This window comes from Polypterus senegalus, chromosome 2 (genome assembly GCF_016835505.1).
Source record: "Polypterus senegalus isolate Bchr_013 chromosome 2, ASM1683550v1, whole genome shotgun sequence".
NCBI lineage: Eukaryota > Metazoa > Chordata > Cladistia > Polypteriformes > Polypteridae > Polypterus > Polypterus senegalus.
In genome coordinates this window covers 73,815,950-73,831,297 of record NC_053155.1, presented here as the reverse complement: position 1 = coordinate 73,831,297, position 15,348 = coordinate 73,815,950, and the positions used below count along the sequence as shown (strand labels likewise).

Below are 15,348 nucleotides of genomic sequence, written 5' to 3'. Positions count from 1 at the left end.
CTTTGTTTTTCATGATTATGGTGGAGGTGCTGAGCAGATATGTGTATGAAGGATTGCCATGGGACCTCTTGTATGGTGACAAACCTTTTGATGGAAAAAAGTGAAGTGGAATTGAATGGAAAATATTGAAATAGAAAGAAATTAAGAACCTCAAGGTAAGCCCATGGTAATGCTTAGAGGAAAGGAGAAAGAAGGTGTAGAAGAAGTGTGTGTAGAGTGGTGAGTCTATGTGATAAATATGTTGGGAAAAACTTTAATCAAACGCACAGGTTGTTGGAAGTGCTTGCACGAGCGATGCAGTGGTGCAAAGGGTAATCTGTAAGCAGCAAGTGCAATCTTTGTAGAAAATGTGAGGTGCAACATGCTGATGTAGTTAAGTGTCAATTTAGATATCACACCGTGGAAAGCTTGTTCCACTTACCATAGCACCTCAGAGCTACAACAATGACAAAATAGCATCAAAATCACAAATCATTCATGACACAAGTAATAATTGTATATGTAGCTTGTATTAAAGACTTTTAAAGCATGTATATCCACCAACAGACTCAACATAAACGTTGTCAGAGACGTATGTAGCAGTCAGGTGAGGTTCTCTCAGTTCCTCTCCAGATGTTGTTTGAGTGTGCAGAATTTAGGACATGGATGGTTACAGAGGGCAGCAATTCAAAAGTTCCAGGATTGAGCAAATAAGCAACTGTGGTACTCCAGCATGTCCACAATCCACCTATGATGGGGTCTCAACATTCTGGAGTATGGCAGCACTTCTTGTAACTTTAGGATAATATTGTTTTGATACAATAAACCACTTAGTGTCTAACTAGACGTTTTGACACACTTTTTTCTAGAATTGTCTGTAAAACAAAAAATTTTCTCAGTCTTTCCTCAGCAGAGCCCAAGTAATGTTTTCTAGTGAGTTTATACAGCATAGGAAAAGAAAACAAATGCAAGCAGTGCATAACAAAAAGGAAAAGCAAGCATTATAACATAATGATAATAATAATTATTCTAATCATAAATGGAATATACAGTATACTAGCCATCCCCCGCGGCTCCGCCCGTGTAGTAGTGAAACAGGACAAACTTTAAAAATCAATAAACAAAAAGGTATCGCTAGCTAAGTGGAGGTAAGGTACACTCCAAAACGTAGAGGTACACTGACTCAAATGGAGGCTGACGCGTGAGTGAGGAGGACCCTGCCTGGCTCCCTACTCCTGACGTCACGCTTCCCCCTCCCCTCGGCCCATAGCCTCTGTCTCAGAATAGTGCGAATATATTGATCCTATAAGCAAACTATGATTCATAGCCCAATGAGAGTAATCGCAAAATCAACCGGAATGTTCAAGCAAATTATAGCAAAAAACCTGATTTTAATCCGTTAAGTAATTTTTTTGTTCGCTAGCTAAGCGGAGGTAAGGTGTACACCCTGAGGCCGGCACGTGAGTGAGGAGGTGACCCACCCCCCAACCCCCCTCCTCCTGTTTGCAGCGTCTCTCTCGAAATCGTGCAAATAAATCATTACTGCAAGCGAATCATGATTCTTAGCACGGTGAGAGAAGTTGCAAAATCAACCAGAATGTTCAAGCAAATCATAGAAAAAAACCTGATCTAAATACATTAAGTAGTTCTCTTGTGAAAAGCAGACAGACAGACAGACAGACAGACAGACGTTGGATTTTATATAGAGAGAGATATAATGCAATAATATCTTGTACTGAAAATCCTGAATCCTTATTGCTACCCACATAAGGTGACATGTTGACTGCAGATGGAGGTGCAGGCACAGCAGTGATAATAGCCAGAGTGAAAGGTGCATAGAAGAAATCCTGAGAGCTGTTCCCCATTCTGACTTCTCAAGGAGGCTGTCTTGAATTGAATCATAAAATGTATGAATGCTATGTGAGGAGTAGTGTGCTCTGAGGGAATGAGACATGGCCATTGAAAGCAGAACATAAAGCAAAACTACAAAGAACAGAGATGAGAATGATCAGATGGATTTGTGGAATGTCACAGAGTGAGAGGAAGATGAAGGCTGAATTAACAGATAGACTAAGTTTGGAAGAGATGGGTGTTGTGCTGAGGAGAAATGGACTAAGGAGGTTTGGGCATGTGGAGCAAAAGACAGATGATGATTGGGTGAAGAGGTGCACCAAGAATTGTGGAGGTGGGAATAAAAAAAGGGAGGAAGGCCAAAGAAGATATAGTTGGAGATGTTGTCAGATAATACGAAAAACATGGGCCTTACCAAAAATGATGCCCAGGATCTCAGAGAGTGGAGAAAAAACGATATAAGGAGTAACCAGCTAACCTGGACAAAGCAGAAAACTGGCAGTTAAACTTATGATAATGATGGTTGAATTGAAGATGAGGGTTCACAAGTCATGTTGCACTGCTATCTGGTGGCATTTATCTATATTATCTCTAGTTCAAGGGTCTCCAACATGTCGCTCTTTCCAAGTAGCTCCCCAAATGGTTAATGAATCCTACATAAATTTGAAAACTTGATTAGTGAAATTAGGTGTGGGCGATCTTTCCAAAAAATCATATCACAATCCTTTTAACACAAAATCACTATTCACAATCTGAATTGCAACCTATCTTTTCAATGTGGCATACACTTAAGAGAATATCTGGACTCAAACTCATCAAGACCTAAGTAACACTTTATTTTAAATATCACACAAAGTTGAATTCAATTGTTCTCTTGTTCGCTAGCTAAGCGAAGTTAAGGAACACACCCCGAAGCTGGCGAGTGAGTGAAGAAGGCCCCTCTCCTCGGTCCATTGCGTGTCTCTGGGATTCACACAAATAAATTGGTACTGCAAGCAGACTATGATTCTTAGCTTGATTAAGGAAGCCGCAAAATAAACCGGAATGTTCAAGCAAATTATTCCCCGATCTAAATCTTTTAAGTAGTTCTCTCGTTTGCTAGCTAAGCGGAGGTAAGGTACACAACCTGAGGCTGCAGTGTGAGTGAGCGTCCCCTCTGCCCACTGTATCGTACTCGGATTCGTGCAAATAAATCGGTACCACAAGCACACTAAATTATAGAAAGAAACCCGATCTAAATCTGTTAAGCGGACAGACACACAGACAGACACATTGGATTTTATATATTATATATTAGTAAACCTTCAAAATAATGTGCAGTTAAAGTCTCAACAGCATTCTCAGCATTTCTGGAGCTTAGTAGAGCCAAATAACTACAAGGATCTTCACCAAGCAGCTCTGAAAATGTCTGCTTTGTTAGGGTCTACATACCTCTGTGAGTCTGACATGAATGTCATGAAATCAAAGTTCAGAACAAAACTGACAGACGAACATTGAAATGACTCCATAAGAGTGAACCTCAGTGGCTCCACTCCACCATACACCTCAGTGCTAGTCATCTGACTAACTAAAAAACACATCCCACGTGCAACTGGACCTGTGAATAAAGTGGTACAGTGACATGGAACACAATGACAAATGAATAAGTCATATCTGTGTATTTGGAATTGCATTGTTTTGTTTTGACAGCATACAAGTTTTAATTCAATAGTGTGAGATACACTAGACAATGCATACTGACATACAAAATGCACTTGCAGGTGAACTACATATTTTTTGTGATGTTTTAATGCAAAATGTGAGTTGTGGACACCGACATTCTGTAGATGTTCAGGCAAAACAAACTTATTCAGTTTGTTTGGGTTGAAATAAGCTATGAGAATAAACATTTGAAAACATGAGTATCTCTCTGCAATTTTCATTTTGTAAAAGTAGCTCTCAGGGGAAAAAAGGTTGGAGACCCCTGCTCTAGTTAGTCAGTCATTTTCTTAACCACATAGTGCTGCACATGGTCATGGGGGGTTTGGAGGCTCACCCAGCTAGCATAGGGCACAAGGCAGCAATACACCCTGGTCAGGGCGCCAGTCCATCACAGGACAAACACACACATGCAGTCACCATTGCAAAAACATCCTAGAAACAGCAATCCAGACAAAAGGTTTGGCAGAATACTGAAACCAGTAAAAGGACAGGAGCATAACTCTACTTGACGTCAGACATGTATGACACACAAACCCCTACTAACAGATTTGTCAGCCGTGCAGCAAATCCATATAGGCACATGAAGTTCCAGTTTCAGAGACAGTAACAAGCTGAAAAGAGTCAACAGTACAGTTTAATTTATAGAAGATAACAGGACATTTTAAGATGAAAAATTAAATAAATAGTAACAGCAAGAATGAAATGGTTACTCTTAATTCACCTAATGCTATAATCTTCAAAGGTTTCAGTGAGCTCAGACTTGCTAGTTTACACTGACACTAGTGAGCAAGATAGCAGCTAACTGTGGGAGTCTGTCCGTTTGTCAGTTAGCTAGCAGTCAGCTATTTCATTTATATGTCACCTGCGGCTACAGTCCACGAGCCCCTTTCGAATATCAGCCAAACAGGCTTTAGGAGGTCTCTCTGGGACATATACTTTGAGTCTTCCTTTTATTTTTACCTATAATTACCTGAAACATTCTGAAAGGATTTTATTATGTGACAGAATTGACACCAGGTAGGTGCAGTTAATGAGTTCACAGCAAATTCATGTCAGTAAACTCCAATGACTGCCTTTACAAGTGAGCTCCACACTTCATGGCGACATCTAACTGTGGCAGTGTAGTCATCAATGTGAAGATAGCTGCATGCCTTAGTAATGATGGATGGATGCAGGATACTGACATTTATGGGTGGACAGATCTTTGGTATTTTTTTGTACACATTGAAGCAAATCCTCGATCTTTTCACTATTTTCTTTAATGAGTAAAATGTACTCAGAATAAACCAGTATTATAACTTTATGGCTAAGGCAATGATTTTATAAAGGACATGTCTGTCAGTTGCCATCATTGACTGATGATGTGACCCTGAGCAAATTCGTTAACCTGTCAGCACTCCATATAAGTGTACTAATGAAGAAATGATGTTACTGTGGTCTTAGGGAAAAGTGTTAGCTGAATGAATCATTTTAAATCTTTGATTTTTGTATCTCTAATAATTAACAATACTTCAAAGCTCTAACATGGGGCATTCTCAGTATTAGTAATTGTTAGTGTTGATCGGTGAAATATGCCAAAGTGTTTTTCACAATGAAATTGCTGGATTTGCCAAAATGTTCTCTAAAATTTCACCATGCAGCCAACTTAGCCAAACCTTTTCTGCTCAGCCCCCCATGATGCTTTGCAAGGCCAGTGTGACAGTACAGAGCTGTTGGATGGGGGTGTCACTACTCGATCTGCATAACCTACCAGTTTCCCATTGCACATGCGCAGAACTGTGTAATGTAAGCATACTCCACCTCACGCTTTACGCCACGGTCCGATCTACTTTGTGCATGTTTGAATAATTTATGGTGTATAGACGCATTTGTGTGATGTCACTACCCGATTAGTAATCAGGTACTGGATTTGTATCTAGTGTTTAAAAATAAAAAAGAAGAAAGAAACAACTTGCATTATTTTCATTCAAGGGGTACATTAGCTGACCATAATGAGACTTTGATGAAAATACTTTGATTTTCAACATTATTGTGCGCTGTGTCTTCATTTCTGCATTAGGCATGTTATGCGCCACACTAATGTGGCACAGATTGGGTAGTGACAGGGGCAGCCTCCCAAGAATATAACACTGTTCCCCAAGCTTCAGAGGCTCTGTGGTTGTCAGTTAGTTGTAGTGATAGGAACTCGGGAGATGCAGAAAGAGGTAGTGTTGTGGACTCGAGTATTATTAAATCTCAGAGAGGCACTGCCGCCTCACCGCTCAGGTCACATTTCTGTCCACAATAATCAGTCCAGCAAAGTTGGCAGATGCTTCCCTAGCACTCAATGACACTTAAAAGACCACTGCACCATTATAATCCACTTCAAACTAGTTAATTTCTCTTTTCCCATTGACTTCAATGCCTTTCATTGATTTTGGCGAAGTTCCCGTACCCTTCTACAAATTGACCAAACCAAACCAAATTCAGTGGGGTTCAATAATCTCTACTAATTATTAATACTGTATACTATTATTAGGACAATAAATCTGTCCATACATCAATTTCCTGGACACAATTGTAGAGTTGTGGGCAGCTATAGCCAATCCAGGCAGCATCGGCCACAAAGCAGGATCCAGCTCTTTCCACTGGAATGAACCTGACAGCTGAGGAAAGAAGCCCAGGTCCTCAGAGCAATCTTACATGAAAATGGAGAGAGCCTGCAAACTTCCACAAAAGACACCCAAGCCAAGAACAGAGGAAAAGGTGCAGCAATGCTGTTAGGTGCCACCCACATTAGGGACATAGCCTTGCATAGACAGAGGTATATTCCTTAAACTGGAAAATTCAGTTAATATCTCAAAATCTTGAGCAAATGTACGCACATGGTGTGGCAGGCAGTATGGCCTAGTGGCTTTGACATCGACACTCCTAGAATGCTGGACCAGCCAGGCCAGTCGCTTAATCTGCCTGTCCGACAATTGTACAAATTAGATTACAACTTTTGCAAAGCATCTTGGGATAGTGCTCATTAGAGGAAGGCATTTAACACAATAAAGTTGTTTTTTTTTTTTTAATTTAGAAAATTCATGGCATTGTTCAAACTTATCTGTGCACAACTCTGCACAAATCAACACTAAATCCAAGAGCAGCCTACTGCTTTGTTTTAAGTGTTCTATCCTGTCACAATTTAAACTTTGAAAGACATGATTTTAAAAATCTCTTTCCTTTTCTAGTTTGGTATGATCCAAGGTATCAAAGAACAGCTTGAACAAAGAACTCGCATCCTACAGGCCAACATCCGATGGCAACAAGATGAGCTGAATAAAATTCAGGAGCAGCTTTGTATCATCAATGACTCTAATATACAGGTGGGAAGCATGCTGGGCAGGCAGACATCTTCTGGGTTTACATGGAGGAGTGTTTACAGAAAAGTTCAAAAGTTGTTTCTAGTTAATTTGGGGTACTTGTGTACTAAATGGACTGCACTATTATCGTCACGCAAATCGGTGGAGCTGCCGCCCCAGTTGCTTAATTTTTGGACCTTAAATTATTAGTCTGATCTACCCCAACCACAAATACTAACCTTAAAGTTAGTGGGGGTGGAGCATAGTTGCCTAAAGGTCCTTAATGTTAATGTCCCCTTCAGGTGCCTAATCTTAAAAACGAAAATCCAATTTGCATCACGATAATAGAAAAGGGTACTAGCCATCTGTGCCGTCCGTTTAGTACACAGGTGCCTAATTTGGAATCAGTTCATGAGGAATGGGAGCACTGAGACCCCAAGGCATAGTTACATACATGACAAGGGGTCTGTGATAACTGAGCTGCCTGTGTAAGGTTACTAATGTGCCCATTTGAGGAGAGCCAGGGCACTCACTTTTAAAACGATAGTGAAAATGGTACATGAAGTTAGTATGGGAGTCTTCAACTCCAGTTCTCAGGCTCTGCTGTGGTTGCAGGTTTCTACCCTTTTGTGAATTAGGGACTAGTTTTTGCTGCTAATTAGCCTCTTTTCACTCCATTTTAGTTGACTTGTTTTTTTTTCATAATCAGTCCTCTGAATTGCTTCTGTTTTTCTTTAAACCGCACCTAAACAGAAATAAGGTGTGAAGTAAAACAGATGCTGGCCAACAAAGTCGAGGTCTCACACTAAAAACCAATTCTACTCAAACCAGTTCCCTAATTAGAAGATGATTCAAGTTAAATAAACCAGTTATTTAATTCTATGGTTTCTTGGTGCTCTCATTATCATCACAGCAGACATTTCCAAAACTGTTAATTTGCATTTTTTTTATGAACACCGTCAAAATGTTTTGCACAGCCAAGCAGATCAACAGAACTTTACCTTCACCCTCTACCTTTTCAGATATTGCATGATAGACAATGTATGTCATTAATGTTTGGCTGCTAATTAAGGAAAATGAAATTATTAAGGGGTCTGTGTTTTAATTAGCAAGTTAATTAAATTTAAATCAAAAGAATTAATTAGCAGCAAATACTGGTCATTAATTAAGAAAAGGGTTAAAATTGAAACCTGCAGCCACAATAGCTCTCCAGGACCCTGAATTAGTATAACATCAGAGCCATTTTCACGAGAACATTTGGCCCAAGAAGCTTGTCCTTCGTGTTTGCCTAGATCGTCCAAAATAACATCAAGTCAAGACTGAAAGGTCCTCAAAATCCTACTTTCTACCACACTACTTGGTAATTTATTCAATGTGCCTGTGTGAAGAAAAACTTTGCAACATTTGTGCAAAAGTGGACAAACTGGGTTTATTGTTTGTCAATTATTTAAATACCAGTAACGGCGCACTGCATGGAATACGCTTGACTTGAGCATTCCTAGTTTTCATCCTCTTTCTTTCTCTGTACGTTTACCATTCGTTTGCTCAGAGGTTCATGCGGTTCCTGCTTCCTGAGCAGCACTTGTTTTTTCCACCCTAATGGCCCACTTCTTCTCTTCTTTCGTCGGCATCTTTTAACGTTAAAACTGATTCAGTCAGTGTTTGTGTTGTAACTACTTAATACTTTTTCACCTAAACTGGCACTTAAGTCTTTAATCTGCCACAAGAATGATTTAAGACATGAAGAGGTAGGGGAAGTGACGGTGAAGGTGGTAGGGATGAGAACGGAGCCTGTACACATGTGCCACACGGCTGCCCTGCTGCCCGCTGCCGAGAGTTGATTCTAGAATAAAATAAAATAAAAATAAAAAGAGGAATAACCTCGGAGGTCAGTCATCACCCCGAAGCAGATAGTAGAAGTCACATAGTATATATGTACCAAATTCCAGGTCAATAGTTCAAACGGTTTGTGAGCTACAGGTGATTTAAAATCCTGGACAGACAAACAGACAGCCACGGTAGCGTATTATATAAGAAGATGAGATTTAATTATGTGAAGGCCAGCATTCTGTTTCTTGCTAGATTTAAGAGACAGTTATTCCTAGACTGTCCTTTAAGTTTTAATATACAAGTCCCCTCCAAACAGAAGTATTTACAATCCAGATTTTTTTGAATTATTATTTATTTATGTTTTTTCACAAAAGAATTATTATAAGAAAGAAGACTTTTACTGTTAAGCAATAAAATATAGTGTCTGTTTATAGTTTGTTTTTTTTTGCAGTGAGAAATGTATATGTTTAGTTCCAGCTTTAAAGGGTTTTTTTAAGGTTTTGGTGCACTGATATCACAATGTAATAATTTATTTTTACTTACAGCATGGCATAACAGTGGCACAGTGGTTGGTATTACTGCTGCCACACCACTCCAGCACACTGAATAAAAATCTTGACCCAGTTACCGTCTGTGTAAAAGCTGCATGTTCTTCCCATGTCTGAATGGCTTTTCCTGTCAGGCTAGTTGGCAGTTCTAAGCTGGCAGAGTGTGGGTACACATGAGTGTTCCCTGAGATGAACTGGCTTAGTACTGCAGGGATACACTTTGACCCCAGCAACCCTAAAATTGCATTAAGCGGATTCAATGAATGTCTCGTTAATCCTGCACATTATTACAAAGTGCTTTATAGAGCCAATATTTATTCTAGCACTAAAACTAAGCTAGACTTGAATGTTTAAGTACAGTGCATCCGGAAAGTATTCACAGCGCATCACTTTTCCACATTTTGTTATGTTACAGCCTTATTCTAAAATGGATTAAATTCATTTTTTTCTCAGAATTCTACACACAACACCCCATAATGACAACGTGAAAAAAGTTTACTTGAGGTTTTTGCAAATTTATTAAAAAAAAAAAATTGAGAAAGCACAAGTACATAAGTATTCACATCCTTTGCCATGAAGCTCAAAATTGATCTCAGGTGCATCCTGTTTCCCCTGATCATCCTTGAGATGTTTATTTGGAGTCCACCTGTGGTAAATTCAGTTGATTGGACATGATTTGGAAAGGCACACACCTGTCTGTCTATATAAGGTCCCACAGCTGACAATTCATGTCAGAGCACAAACCAAGCATGAAGTCAAAGGAATTGTCTGTAGACCTCTGAGATAGGATTGTCTCGAGGCACAAATCTGGGGAAGGTTACAGAAAAATTGCTGCTGCTTTGAAGGTCCCAATGAGCACAGTGGCCTCCGTCATCTGTAAGTGGATGAAGTTCAAAACCACCAGGACTCTTCCTAGAGCTGGCCGGCCATCTAAACTGAGTGATCGGGGGAGAAGGGCCTTAGTCAGGGAGGTGACCAAGAACCCGATGGTCACTCTGTCAGAGCTCCAGAGGTCCTCTGTGGAGAGAGGAGAACCTTCCAGAAGGACAACCATCTCTGCAGCAATCCACCAATCGGGCCTGTATGGTAGAGTGGCCAGATGGAAGCCACTCCTTAGTAAAAGGCACATGGCAGCCCACCTGGAGTTTGCCAAAAGGCACCTGAAGGACTCTCAGACCATGAGAAACAAAATTCTCTGGTCTGATGAGACAAAGATTGAACTCTTTGGTATGAATGCCAGGCGTCACGTTTGGAGGAAACCAGGCACCGCTCATCACCAGGCCAATACCATCCCTACAGTGAAACATGGTGGTGGTAGCATCATGCTGTGGGGATGTTTTACAGCAACAGGAACTGGGAGACTAGTCAGGATAAAGGGAAAGATGACTGCAGCAATGTACACAGACATCCTGGATGAAAACCTGCTCCAGAGCGCTCTTGACCTCAGGCTGGGGCGACGGGTCATCTTTCAGCAGGACAACGACCCTAAGCACACAGCCAAGATATCAAAGGAGTGACTTCAGGACAACTCTGTGAATGTCCTTGAGTGGCCCAGCCAGTGCTCAGACTTGAATCCGATTGAACATCTCTGGAGAGATCTTAAAATGGCCGTGCACCGACGCTTCCCATCCAACCTGATGGAGCTTGAGAGGTGCTGCAAAGAGGAATGGGCGAAACTGGCCAAGGATAGGTGTGCCAAGCTTGTGGCATCATATTCAAAAAGATTTGAGGCTGTAATTGCTGCCAAAGGTGCATCAACAAAGTATTGAGCAAAGGCTGTGAATACTTATGTACATGTGATTTCTCAGTTTTTTTATTTTTAATAAATTTGCAAAACCTCAAGTAAACTTTTTTCACATTGTCATTATGGGGTGTTGTGTATAGAATTCTGAGGAAAAAAATGAATTTAATCCATTTTTGAATAAGGCTGTAACATAAGAAAATTTGGAAAAAGTGATGTGCTGTGAATACTTTCCGTATGCACTGTATCTGTTTGGTAGAAGAAAGTTGCTGTTTCAGTCTGCACCGGTGACTCAGGTTGTCAGAAGTGCTGATCTCCTAACCTGATGTCATATCTATGGAAACAGGTGCACTGTGGGTCTGCCTGTGTGAAGCACCTATGGATGAGGTTCGGTATAAAAAGACATTTTATGAAAGTAAGGTTGTTTGTTTAATTTACATACAGTTTACAGTTGCATTACTAGGGATTTTATATAGATGTTTGGATATAGTTCTTTTGGGCTTCTATCGCGTTCTGTATAGTAATGACTACAACAGCAGACCTAAAGACCTCTGAAGTGTGAGTCTGACCGAGACACACATTTCACACCAACACATAAGAGACTGTAAAGCAGTGCTAACATGCAGTTTTGTTTTTCTTTTCCCTTCCCAAGATGTTCCTGCAGCCGGCAGCGAGTTTCAGCAGCATCCAGCAGCAGCCGCAGCTCACCCCCCAACAGCAGTCGCAGCCAAGGACAGGGCTTGTTGCTCTACAGGTTCATGGCCCATCACCGCTGCAGGGTCAGATGGCACCATCGCAGATAACAAGCCAGCACCTATCATCATCACAGCAAGGCCTGAGGGAGCCCACTGTCATAGCCAACCAAGTATTTGAAACATTTGTCTTCTGTATTTTGAGCATTTCCATCAAGTTCATTTACAGTCTCTGCTTGACCTTAAATATAAAAACCACAAGTTCAAGGTTGCAATAAGGATTTCAGTGGACGTAGTGTATGCTATTTTGGTCTTTAAGTTAAAAGAATCAACCATATCTACAAGAACCTTAATAAAAGGGAACAGCCATACTTAACAAATTAGACACCCAGCAAAGTTTTGTCATTTATTTATGTTCTCTTAATGTATGCATCTTGACATTCATGCTGGAAGATATTTTATTAACATATAACAACTAACTTTTTTCACTGATCAATTAACTAAGAGCTGTCCCTGATAATTTGTCCATCTCTGCCTTTTACATTCCCAACTTTTTCACAAACTGTTAGTTATGAAACCTCCGCTTCCAAATGATTCTAAAAATCTCTGGCCCTAATTTTCAATGAGAAGTGTTCTGTCTGAATAAAATTGCTCATCTCAGTTCTTAAAACCTTTTTCTTCATATCCTTCTGGAGCCTAAATTTCTTCACATGCATGGGTAGAAAAAAATAAATCAAGACTTTTTAAAATTATAGTTATGTCTTTATATTTAAAACAGCTATAAGAAAATACATTTTCTTTACATGAGAATGGCAGATATACATTATTTATTTTCTGCCTGTCTTTTTCATTTCTTAAGACACAAAACCCTGTACGGAGTGCAAGCCAGTCTTCGGGCAGCTTAACCCCTCACTACAGCAATCCCATGATGCTTTCCCAGCCTTCAGCAGCTACTCCACCAATTCCAGTATCTCGAGATAACAATCAGTGTCATCTGGCACCTGACTTCACTCATGACCGACAACTAAGGTAACAATGCATGAAATGTCTTTTAACTGTAGTTAATATGTCAAGACTTTGGTAAATGTGTTGTCTCTTTAATGATGGATAGATGGATAGATAGATAGATAGATAGATAGATTTTTATTTGTTTCCGGGGGAAATTTTGCTTTTTACAGAAGTGCTTTAAATAAATAAATACATAAATAGGTAGATAAATAAATACATACCGGCATATACACACACCATGGTGTGAACATGTGTGACTTTTCTACCAATACACTTTGACATGATGTAATTTTACAATTGACGCTAATTTTCTAGTATAACAGCTGTCAGTTCTTCTTGTAACTTTTTCAGCACAGACATGACTGTTACCTATTTTTCTGCCACTGGCAAAGCACCAATAAAGTAAACAAAGAATAAATCCCTAGATGTTTATCTTTGTCAGACCTTATAGTAAGTTATCCTTTTACATACACGTATTGTGGCTTGAGTATGCCAAACAACATCAGATAATAATAGTTTCTCATCACATTCCCATTCATAAGGGTTTTGGTCAAACTAATTTTCTACAGCCAAGTGTTCACGTGATATAATTCTCTGTCAACAATGTACCAAAAACATACCAAAGACCTAAAAACTCCAAAAAGGCCTAAGACCTAAAAAGGTGGCCTCATCCCCAGAAGATTCAAAACCATCAGAGAGGCAATGGGGTTAGGCCTGCTGGGGATCAGAACTGGTGTTGTGCTGAGATGTCGCCCGCTGCACGGCAGCACTCGGGTCCCAGTTTGAGGCGGCCCATCCTGGTCTTGTTTCTCCAGCATGATGATCATCTTCCTCTGCTGTCAGAGGAGCTTCATAAACTTTGCATTTCAGTGGTGGCAGTCTCTGAGGCGAGGAGACCTGTAACTGGCCAGATCTGTGTACGTGGGTACACCTTTTATTGGTTTGTTCACTCTGATGGCTGTAATGCTTAGGGAGTAGGTGTTGCTGTGGCGGATCGGCTCCTTCTGATGGTGTCCAATGTCACTCCTTCAATGAGGGTATTATGAGACTTAGATTAAGGCATTCTCTGGATGCCTTGACTATTGTCTCAGTGTATGTTCTGAAAGCAGAGAGCGATATCTTCCTGGGGGAGACATTTTATTCGCAACTTCATTTGGTGGTTGATGGGTGCCCATGAGGTGACACTCCTCTGCATGTGACCACTGGCACTGAAAGGGCTGGTTATAAGGGTTATGTCGGTCCCCATGGGTCTGGCGACCTTGGCAAAAATATCTCAATGTTCCTTGACTTGTTCTATGTTCTATCGCTCTGAGCCGCATCATTGGACTTGGTACTCCACTACTGGTGGTGCGCTGAAGGAGATCGATCACATCTCAGTGAGCAGATGCTGGACTCACCTACAGAAGTGCAGGTTCTACAGAAGTGCCCAGTTTGAATTCTGACCATAGACTTGTTGTTGCTACTCTGCAGATCCAGCTTAGGTCCAGTAGGCTACCACCTACGAGGAGAATGAGGCTGGACCTGGCCAGACTCCAAGATCAGGCTGTTTCTAATGAGTTTGCATGCAGTTTGTATGAGGAACTTATAGACTTGGGTGTGACTTGCTGATTGTAATGTGATGTGGGAGAACTTCTGCAACAAGACCTTGAAGGCTGCTGAGGGCTGTGTTGCCAGTGTTCCCAGAAGGAGGTGTTTCATCTCGAAGGGCACCCTGGATATCATCAAGAGGAGTCACAGCACACGGCTTGATGGCAACTACTATCTGTACCGGGAACTTAGAAGGACGGCTGGTATGGTTCGGAGGGCAGATAAGGAGGAGTTTGTTAGAGAAATCTGTGAGCATGTAACACAACATCAATGGTCTAGTGACCCACATCCTGATTACAGAGGAATCAAAACATTACGCACATCCAAATCTGTTCCACAGTCAGGGTGAGTGATAGAACGGTTCCTACGGATGCCAGTGCAATTGTGACCCTGCAATTGTGACTTCAAGCAGCTGTTTAAAGCTGATCCTCCGGCTAGGACATTGGATATCTCTGGGTCCATGGTTCTGGAGCCTGATCCTCCAATTAGGTGTGATCCACCCAGTCTCACTGAGATTGCACAGGTGGTGAACCAGCTGAGGGTAGGGAAGGCTACAGGGATCTGTGGTAACTAGGGTGAACTTCTCCAGGCTGGTGGTAAGGCTGTCCTCTTTGTATTGCAAACAATCTTTTCTTTGATTTGGGAGATGGGCCTCATCTCAACTGACAGGAAAATGAGACGTCGTTCTTATCTGGAAAGGGAAAGGTGGTTGCCTGGATTGCGGCAACTACAGTGAAATAACACTGCTCTCAGTGCGGGGTAAAGTGCTTGCTAGAGTCATCCTCAATAGGATCTGTGATCACTTGCTCACCTACCAGTGAACAGAGCAGTCTGATTTTACGCCTAAGAAGTCTACCATCAACTGCATCCTGGCACTGAGGGTTCTCATGTGAATATCATCTGAGTTTCTTTGCAGCTTTTGTGAATTTTTGTAAAACGTTCAGCTCAGTTGATCAAGCTGCCCTTTGGGATTCTGAGATTTCACAGGAACCCCCCAAAGTTGTTAAATGTCATTGCCAGCCTGTACAGTGGTACTGTGAGTGCTGTGCAGAGTGGATGCAGAACCTCTGTGTTTTTCCCCAGTT

The 15,348-nt window shown here is 41.0% G+C and overlaps 1 protein-coding gene across 2 annotated transcripts in view; it reads left to right on the top strand.

Moving 5' to 3' along the window:
- LOC120523042 (neuronal PAS domain-containing protein 2-like) overlaps positions 1-15,348 on the top strand; it is a 169,618-nt gene that overhangs the window by 138,527 nt on the left and 15,743 nt on the right. For both annotated transcript variants that reach the window (XM_039743983.1, XM_039743981.1), the window contains exons 15-17: positions 6,747-6,881; positions 11,629-11,841; positions 12,528-12,697. In XM_039743983.1, the coding sequence (XP_039599917.1) occupies positions 6,747-6,881; positions 11,629-11,841; positions 12,528-12,697 (518 nt within the window). The remainder of the gene's footprint in view (positions 1-6,746; positions 6,882-11,628; positions 11,842-12,527; positions 12,698-15,348) is intronic.